The sequence below is a fragment of the Bactrocera tryoni genome, chromosome 2, assembly GCF_016617805.1.
Source record: "Bactrocera tryoni isolate S06 chromosome 2, CSIRO_BtryS06_freeze2, whole genome shotgun sequence".
NCBI lineage: Eukaryota > Metazoa > Arthropoda > Insecta > Diptera > Tephritidae > Bactrocera > Bactrocera tryoni.
The window spans coordinates 85,242,885-85,253,485 of NC_052500.1; the positions used below are offsets into that span (position 1 = coordinate 85,242,885).

General features: G+C 34.3%; 1 protein-coding gene across 2 annotated transcripts; it reads left to right on the plus strand.

Annotated features, from left to right (window-relative positions):
- The first annotated feature begins 1,452 nt into the window (after positions 1-1,452).
- LOC120767238 (putative oxidoreductase GLYR1 homolog) lies at positions 1,453-8,658 on the plus strand. Of its 2 annotated transcripts, none has more exons than XM_040093078.1 (10): positions 1,453-1,840; positions 2,394-2,430; positions 2,850-2,932; positions 3,057-3,876; positions 5,325-5,435; positions 5,510-5,653; positions 5,721-5,847; positions 7,355-7,444; positions 7,510-7,599; positions 7,668-8,658. In XM_040093078.1, the coding sequence occupies exons 1-10, from the start codon at positions 1,761-1,763 to the stop codon at positions 7,865-7,867; spliced, it is 1,782 nt and encodes a 593-aa protein (XP_039949012.1). In that variant the 5' UTR covers positions 1,453-1,760; the 3' UTR covers positions 7,868-8,658. The 2 variants fall into 2 exon arrangements, with proteins under 2 accessions (XP_039949012.1, XP_039949013.1); XM_040093079.1 differs by having other exon boundaries at positions 7,358-7,444.
- The last annotated feature ends 1,943 nt before the right edge of the window (positions 8,659-10,601 follow it).

A 10,601-nucleotide genomic window follows, 5' to 3' on the forward strand; every position in this document is an offset into this window, starting at 1 on the left:
CGCTTTTTTGATCATTTTACCCAAAATGCAGGTAAAGGTATTAAATAAGTCGCATAATGTCAGTAGATCCATGTATGATCTTTTATGGATTACCCTTTTCTCGAATAGAGTGATTTTTAAAAGAAGATAACATTACGTTTAAATATGTCTGTTAGAAGCGGTAGTTTATTTTCCTTACTTAAATTTCGAAGTTTACATTCATATGTATGTGTTCTAAATTTTCTGAAATTATGTCTTCATCCAACCACAGGCATCTCAAAAGACTTAGTGAAGAGCCAAATATGGTCTCTCAATCGGTATTCAGCCGCAAAACAAAGACCATTTTGTTTTGTTTAGCAAAATGCATAAATACCGTTACACTTTTTTTAATTCCCATGATTAAATTCTTCACACATTTACTAAATTATCAACTTTTTTTTGTAATACATCAATTGTTAAAATACACACATACATATACATATATATATGTCTTGTTTGTTAACGTGAAAGCAATTTTGCAAAATTCCATAATGATTTCATTTGAATATAACAAAATTAATTAAATTAACAACAATCTCTAATCCTAAACTGCCCGACGAACATATGAAATATTGCTTTTCAGCTGTCAAACTATAACGGAAACAAGAACAGAAAAACTACGGCAATATCCCAGTTAGCAAAAGCGTTTAATGTATTTATGATATTTTGTTTCGAAACAAGTTTGTTACCCACCGAGGATATCGTAGTTGGATCAAATAAGAAGAGGTTATTACAACTTGTATAAGTAATACAATTCCTTTGGAATTTGTTTTTAGAAAATTTTATTTCCCTTGGTAATCCCAAGGGCAGCCGGTCTCCGCGGAAGAGTTGAAATAACTGACTACACACGTTCTTATGGACACATTAAGTTAGACAGCTGCACGACTACATAACTGTCATTAAGAACGTGTGTATTTTAATATTTGAGAGATGTCGCTTGCAGTCTGTCGCTCTCTATGTGTTCAGCACATGACTCTTAGTTGCTTACATAGCAACTGTTTCCCAATTCTTGCTGTCTTGCGTTTATTTTGTTGTTGTCACGCGCAAGGCTAAAAGTGTTCGATCAGCATAATGGCCGATGCATACTGAGTGCGGTATTGAGTTTCTTATTAACGTCACGGTGACGCGCAGTCAGCGAATTCGGTGCAAGTGATATTTTTGCCGGAGTTTTGGTTACCAATAACCAATATGACTTGAGTTTTGGTTACCAATTTTTTTTTTTAATTTCTAATTTAATTTTTCTTTGACTCATTTATGCACACCCTGTTGAAGAAATGCGCGACTAGTTTTTAGTCAGGTCAAACACCAATTTGGATGTAATGGCATAGATGTCACTGGACTCATACTATTGTAAGCAATTCAGCAATGGGCTGAATTATTGTTTTCGACGCCATTTTTGTTTTCACAAATTTGACGGCAAAAAGAAAGAAAGAAAGAAGCAACGAAATTCAACGGCCGACCATAGTGAATCGCATCGTCGTGATTGCGTTCATTTTTTTAACATTTTTTATCACATTTTAACCTTGTGATTTTAACTCAAAATACAAATATTTTGGTGAATTCGACTTCTGGCGGCGTGTGTATCAGATTTTTGTGTGTTTTCAGCACGTTTATCGTGCAAAAAATAACAATTTAGATTGAACAATATTACGTGTGGATTACTTTTCATTAGCGTAGTAAAGATTAATTGAAGAAACGGCGGCAAAATAAGTTTCCAATTTAGAATCGATAATATCGTTGAAATGTCGAAAGCCAAAAAATTATCATTACCCAGTAATGACTCAACAGAATTTTACAATTATAAACCGAAAGACTTGATTTGGTGAGTACAAATTACTCCTTAACACAGCAAATGGAAGCATATTCACGAAATTCCAAGCGGGAGCAAAGTATTATTTGACAAATGGCAGAAAAAATGGCGCACATAACCTAAAATTGCAATTGAAAATTGGGGGGAAACAATTGAAAATAAATACTCGTGGCTAGAAGTGGCCTACTCTTCTGAAAATTAGTTGTAACTAAGCTACGTTGTTAGGAAATAGCTTTAAAGTGAATCGAGTAAACAGTTATTTCAACGTAGACAGCTTGCATTATTTCTATCGCTCCGTTGGCACCAGAGCTGTACTATGTGTACGACGATATCGTTGCTACATTCGGCACTTCTTCCACCCATTCTAAAATATTGGTGTGATTGCTTCTCAACCACTATTATCAATTTTCTCTTTCGTGGTTTAGGCAAAGTAAATAACAATTTCCCGCGCAATCTTTTTTCATAAAATAATTACTTCGCTTAACTATTGGAATGTTCTACATTTAGTTGAATTTATTGAGGATTCAATGGGTTAAAATATTAATGTTTTATTTTTAAATTTCAGGGCAAAGATGAAAGGCTTCACACCATGGCCGGCAATGGTAAGTACAATAATTAAACCCTCAGTTTAAAAAATATCCAAGTTTTATTTTGACTGTACTTTTGCTTGCCACACAATGTTGCTGGTTTTTCAACGCTTTGTTTGCGTTACTTGTATGTGGTATCCAAATACATATAGTTTATGTCTATACAGGCATTTGCATTACATTTGCTGAAGGTTGTCAACAGCGACAATGCCTCAAATATAACATTTTAAAATTGTTTTCCAAAACAAAACAAGTTAACCTATATGGCTATAAGTAAAACCATTAAAAAATATTAGAATACTTACACTAACATGGAATCGTATATTTAATTTAGAATTATTATAAATATAATATATATGTGTTTTGGTATTTATTAGGAAAAACTAATACCACTACATATGCTCTATAAATTTTCTCAATCATATGTTATTTAGATTGTTGAACCCTCCATCGATCTTTTGAATCAGCCGCGCAAAGCTAACACAAAAAGTGTGTTTTTCTTTGGAACACGAAATTTGTAAGTAATTTTTCTTATATACATACATACATACATATGTATTTATAGCAATGATCAAAGCAAACTAGAATAAAATCTGAAGTTGAATAAAAATTTTAATATTTTGCTCTATCGAAACCCTTAGCGCTTGGATAGAAACGAATAATATAAAACCTTTTGAAGGGCCTTGGAAAGCCGAATTAGCAAAAGTTAATAAGCCAAATTCGTTTCGTCATGCAATGGCTGATATTAATACTTATATTGAAGATCCCACAGAGGTTGATGCGGAGGTCAGCAAAAATACGATCAGTAATCATTCCACTGAGGCAGACTTCGATAAGATTCGCGATGGATTAACGGATGATGATACAACAAATGACATACGTGGCATTGATGATGCTGATAATGGTGTAGAGACCATAACCGGTGATGTTGCGGTTGATTTGGATGATGTACAGCCTTCTTATAAAACCCCTGTCAAGCGCACGCCCAAAGCCAAAGCGAGCGCTGTAGCTACAATCAAAGCAAAATCATCTGTTAGTGGAACTGTCGCTAAATCATCAACAAAACGACGTCGCTCATCACAAACCGCAAATAGCAGTTCAAAGCGTAAACGAAATTCGTCAGTTGGTGCCCTTGAAGATCTAAATGATTATATAAATCGTAAATCCACGACAACACCACCTTCACGACGTAAAATAAATCCCGATGCTTTGGCTCACATTGGCAGCACATCGCGGCGCAATGTTAACTCAATCGCTCTACTTGATCGTCCGGTAGTATCGCGCCCAGAAGCGCAAGCAATTGATATGAATGCGCGTTCCCAAACTCTAGCAGAACGGGACATTACACCATCTCAATTGACTTTTGGTTTCCTGGGTCTGGGGATCATGGGTTCAACCATTGTAAAAGATTTGCTATGCACCGGTCACAAAGTGGTCGTCTGGAATCGCACAATGTCAAAGGTAAGTAAAATGACATTAAGATGTTGTCTAAAGTTATAAAAAGGTATCTAAAGTTTCAAAACGGTTATATGGGTGTTCTCCGGTGTGCATAAATCCTTAAACTACATTACATAATATTTGAAAGAACACAATATTATATTAATATTGGCATTTTACAAAATAATATCATAGCATTTGAAATAAGAAAAAATAAGCGCCTACTTATATTATATTCCGACGATTGGAATCGTTGGAGCCAAATCACTCGTGTATGTACTCGAGCTCTTAAAAAAGGCTACATCCGGCAAAATATTCTCAACTCCAAATGTATTTTTCAAGACTTTTCGAGCAATTTTAGTGTTCATTAAATTAATGGGTACTTCGTACCGGTGTTGACCAACCAGCGTAATTTTTTTTTAATTGTCAATCAATGTAAATGTTGACAAAATTTGCATAATCGTCACAATTATCGACTTTGACTGCAGAAATATTTCGAACGAGTGAAACGTGCCCTGAAAGCAGTCTCAATTATATTTCACAGAATAAAAGAGTTTGTTCACATATAGTTGTTGGTAACACAATATTTAGGATTATTTGTGTCCAAACGTCCGTGCACCGGAAAAATTGAGAAAAAATTGTGACATCTTGTTGATACTTGGTACCGGTTTAATATGAGAAAAAATTTAATGTGGAATGTTGACAGAAAAAGTTAACAAAGTCCAAAAAAGAAAAAAAAAACGGAAGAAGAAGAGAAATCAGCTGCTTTTATTTACTAATTTGCATGAATATAAGCGTACAAAGTGCGTGTGAATATTGTTATGTACTACATACATATGTACAAATGTCACTCATTATTCCCGTCCTGCTATATGGTGTAGAAGCATGGACGGTGACAACATCTGATATTCATTCTGGATATTGTAGCATCCAATATATGTCCTGCGTGCAATGAGTCTTCGCTTAAGACTGGCCACCTCTTTACATGCCCCACCAGCCCCACACAAAGAGTACAGCTCTGAAAGTGTTCGACGCAGTAACCGCCGGGGGAAGCAGAGGAAGAGGAAGACCTCCAATCCGCTTTAATTCTCAAATTGGTACCACATTGCAAAAAAAAAGAAACGACTGACGCGCTGCTGTTAACTCGGCTATAACCGCGAAAGCGTTTTCTACTCCAATAAAGAAGTTATGTAAAGTCTCAGTTTTTGATTCTTAAATTTTTTCATTTAATAAGTTCTGACTGCTGTAGCCATCGTCTCTCCATAAAGTACATTAAGACTTTTTTAGTTAATGTTGTGTTTATATAGAAAATGTGCATTGCATTGATAATTTAATATATTGAAATAATTATACTTCATTTTTCAAAATTCTTTAGAATACAACTTTTTGCATCTTTGGTTATTTTTTATTGTTGGTCTACAATTTATGAAGTAAACATTTATATTGTTAACTAAATACAACCAACTTTGCAGTGTACACCGTTCGCTGAAGCTGGTGCCGATGTCAAAGGCACACCTATGGATGTGGTTGAAGCTTCAGATGTTATATTCTGTTGTGTTTCAGATCCAAAGGCATCAAAAGATGTGAGTATTTTAAAGTATATTTCATATTAAATAGGCATATCAAAATACTAAGTAAAATAAAAATTGTATTTCAGCTGGTATTTGGCAATTGTGGCGTGTTGGGCGTTAAGGAAATGAACGGTAAGGCCTATGTTGAGATGTCGACAATAGACCCTGAAACTTCGCAAGACATAGCTGAAGGAATACAATCTGCAGGCGGGCGTTATTTGGAAGTGCAAGTAATTATAAATATAGTTTTTTACTTCTACTTTCTTGAACAAGATTTTTATCATTTTTCGTTCGTAGATACACGGCACACGACAAGAGGCCGAAGATGGTATGCTTATCATTTTAGCAGGTGGAGACCGTTCAGTCTTTGAAGACTGTCATTCTTGCTTCAAAACTATTGCCAAAAACACATTTTTCCTGGGCGGTAAGTTGCGTATACTTACGAGTATTTCCTCATTACTATTTAGAAAATTCTTAATTTTATCCAAAATGATATGACAAATACTTTACCGTTCCCACGACAGTCGGGTATGCGTAACCGGAACGGACCCGGATTTTTCTTTATCCGGGCAAGAATTCTTCCGCTACAACAACAACGAATACTTTACCCCAAACTGAAACTCCATCTGGCATTACTACGGACCAATAAGTCTATGTATTCCGTAACAAGCGGCCAATATAACCTAATCTAACTGAATGATAAATTAGCATGGTAGCCTTTTAATAAGAAAAACGCTTGCTATTACAAAATCACTGTTCACATCTTTATAAAATCTTTAGCGATTTTTAAATATGGTTATAAAGCGGACTAACAGTTAATTTGTAGTTGCCTTAGAAAATTAAAACAAAAATATATCTTATTTTTGACGACTAACAATTTTCAATTTAAGGTATATAGATAGATAGTTAATAATGAGGTATTGCACTGCGACCTATTGTGCCCTCTCCTATATCACATTTGGTCACCAAGGTCCAGCATACGGAATAATTCCAAGAGCCTGCGGAGCGTTACTGAACCTAGGGCCCCAAGCTGAACAATCCAGAATCAGTTGTACTGGGGTTTCCTGTTCCATGTCGCAGAACCGGCAGTTAGTGCAAGAGACTATGTCCATGTCGCGCGTCGAGGAGGCGAAATTTGTAACGAGGAAGGTTGATTATTTTCTTAAACCTTGAGAGGCTCTGCCTGCTACCAGGGCTGTTCGTTCTCCAATTTCTCCTTCGTGCGGAGCAGCTCCTTAAGAGTGTGGGACCCCACTGCAATGCATGGTTCTGGTCCCGCCATCAGCTGCCGCAGAGCGGGCTAGTTCGTCGGCTTTCTCATTTCCGGCTACCCCTTTATGTCCCGGCACCCAGATTAGGTGTACCCGGATGCTGAGATCGCTTTTAGCGCCGCTTAACTGTCGCTAAGAATGACGATACGCCGGTTGAGATAGTTGCGGTGGAGATTGAGTTCTACGCACTGACTTATAGCAAAAACTTCTACTTGGAAAACGTCCCATTGGTATTAATAGCTTGGTATACGGTCCCGCGATGCCTTCCGGTGTTTTCGAGACGTCAGTGTACCAGTGGATAGTACTGCTACTCTGTCTTGCTGCCGAAGTATCTCTAAAATTCTTTGTGAAGTTAATACACTTTGTAACGCCGTCCCTTGGCAGAAGGGCCAGAGGCATGTTTTCCCCTAGGGCATTCATCGGTTTAGAAGACATTATCTTCCCTTTGCCGAAACCCTCTGCTGACATTAGCAGCATGGTTACTTAACTTTTCTCAGCTTTAGCCCTACCATTATATATAAAAGTAGTATTTCATATCACAATAGTCATTACTGTTATATTAGTTAAAATAATTAGTTTAATTTTTCGCACTTGGTTTTATTTTAATGTGCAATGTTATTTTTATTTCCATTTTTTTGAAAACGCCTTACCCCAATTTAGCAGAAGTTGGGAATGCTTGCAAAGTAAATTTGATACTGCAAACGATAGTCGGAGTCAGTTTGGTTGGATTAGCAGAGGCTTTAGCATTGGGTAAGTAATAAATGCACATACATGCAAGAATTTATATATAATTGTCATGTTTTGTTTAATTGCAGCCGACCGTTTCTCAATTTCATTAAAGGACATTATTGACATATTTGAATTAACGTCAATGAAATCGCAATTATTATTAGCCAAAGGCAAAGGCAAGTTATTGATTTACTTATAATACTCTATGAAGTAAATTGAATAAAACTGTTCCATATCTTCATAGAAATGGCCAAAGGAGACTTCAACCCACAACAACCACTGAGTCACATGCAAAAAGATTTACGCCTTGTGCTCAGTATGGCGGAGAATTTGGACCAATCGATGCCTGTGACTGCAATTACAAATGAAGTTTTTAAGCACACAAAACGTCTTGGCTATAGTGAACACGATTCGAGTGCCGTATTTGTAAGATCCAGATTTTAACATTTAGTTAATACAGCAACATTTTAAATGAATATCTAATATGTGCATTCAAATAATATGACACGTACATATACCTATAAAACAACAGCAACAACAAAGGAAACACTGAAATGCATCGGTTCAAAGCATTCGTTTCTTTTACATGTAATCCGTTGTAAATGAAAATTTCCAATATGCCCATTTATAACATAATAATTATTAGGAAATTAATATAATGTTATGCGTCTACGCATTTTCGAAGTTAGGTTATTTCGAAAGCAATTATCAATGACGGCAACAAAGGTCAGCAGCAATATCTCCAAAACACTAAATTTAAAAGATCAGTATATATTTTATGAGCCACATATAGAACAGAAATAGGTAAAATTTGGTGTCAGACCCATCACAGCAGCAAGAGCAGTCAGTAATAGACCATACATATAAACTAAATTGAAATAAATACTGACTGACGACTGATAAAAGTGCATTCAGATGTTTCAAGATAATGATACTAAAAAGTGGAATACGCAATCTGTGTAGAATAAATACACGTGTTTAAAATATATATATAATATATGTATATATATTCGATTTATGATAAGGTTTAAGAAGAGGAAAATAATAAAAATGGCAAATATTTTGTGGAGATGACAGTGAGGTCGAAAATGTAGTAACGAATGTGTAAATGTGCGCATACAAAAATTTAAAAATATCCAAATTAATATCGCATGGCGCATTTTGCAAATCATTTATATATTTGTTTTTATATACATAAATAAATAAAGAGGACAAACAATTCTATAAACAAAATATGTATTGGGTAAAATAATTATATGAAGAAGATAGGTGGGAATTAATATTCGAATGTAATGGACTTGCTACTCTAGGGTTCTTTATCTATAAGACTTGGTCTTAAAGTAAATGATTGACAGGTATTTGACTGAGCCTCTGATATATATGATGTGCGTTATCATATTCAACAAAAGACAACATGTTAACTATAGAAATTTATATTTTTTTTTTAATATCAAAGGTTATAATATATTAACTGCCAACATACTTTATGTTCTAACCCTGATTACGTAGTACACGCTAAGTACACAAAATAATAACACATGACTGCAAATCAGCAAACAAGTATAAAAAAATCTTGTCTTTATTTTTATTTTCGAACTTATTTGTGCTTTCTGTTTTCGGTAAAATTTCAGGTTAAATAACTAACTTTCATTTATGCCTTTTCTTTTCATTTTTTTCCAAATGTAATGTGTTTCTGGTTCTTGTACATTTTGGATGATATAACTGTATATCTAAGCAAAGAAATAATATAAAAAATACGGCCAATACCTTCTTTGTCACAAATTCCAAATGATTTCTTAGAAATTAACATCTTACGGAAACTAAACAAAAATTATTTGTCTATAGCATACTATCAAAAATCCCAGCCAAATATTCAAGAAGCATTGGTTTTCTCTACACTGGATTCAGAAATTGTAGCTGCGATTATGGATTGGATATTAAAAATCAAGTTACTGGAAATAAACAGAGCAGCTGTGGAGAACTTAAATCTACATACATACTTATGTATAAGAACATTAAGTTTACAGCGGAGTTTATTGACAATTGGACAATAGTCTCTAAATCTTTGAAAAATAATTAATTGAAAGGATGTACGCATACTCACACGCACTAATCAGCTGCGAAACCTTCCTTTACTTTGCGCGAAAGTATCTTAAATGCCTTATCTTGTTTTTATTCTCCTAACAAACTTGTTTCGTATTAATTAAGTTTTTAATATTTTGATGGTAGCTCATTTATGATTTCGATTTTTGCGAGTTGACAGTAATTATTATGAAGTAAAATGGTTTCGACAACGCTATAATGCATTTTGATATGTACAAATGTATTTTCAATGAAAAGTAAAATGCATCGTATGAAAATATATATGTATGAACAAACAAATATATTGAAGAGAATCATAGAATGTGCATATACATATATTAAAACTTGAAAGAGATTAAAAAAGTGTGATTAATCGCTTCGCTGTAGAGTGTTCAATAATTTCCCAAAGTATCCAAATATTTACTTCTTCCAATATATTACAAATGAGCTGGCAATATGGTGTTAAAAGGTAAAACCCTTATTTACAAAACAAAAAATAACTGTTTTCAAGTAAAGCCATTCAATTATATCAGATTGTGTTATTTCGGAGCATGCTTTCTCTTACGGATTTAATTTTAATCCATAATGTAAAATAATCTTTAATGTTTTTCATGAATTCCTTGTTTACATTTTAATGAATTTAGGACTTAACAATCTCTTCGTACGCAGTTATTACTCAAAAAACAGATTTTTGGCGGGAATGTTTGGTAGAAATATTTTTTTGTGTTATGAAAAATATATAAAAGCAAGACAGCTGGTACAGAATCACAATATGAATAAACACACTTGACAGTTCCCTGTTTTTGGTCTGTCGACAAAAACCTTATAATGAATCGTGAATTTTTAAAACAAATCGTTTGTGTCCATTGGTAATTGAATACCCTCATTTATTGCTTTCAACGAGTCGGTAAACTAACGAATTTTCTTTGACAGGAATATGTATATCAAGCAACGAATGAACGAAAACCAGTTCAAAAGCGATTTACAAAAAATAGAAAATGGCGAACTTTGCTTTTCATTTTCCAAATTTGACATTAATTTTCTGTTGAAATTAAAACGGAGATATTTTCTAATTAAAAAACGATAGGCTGTAATA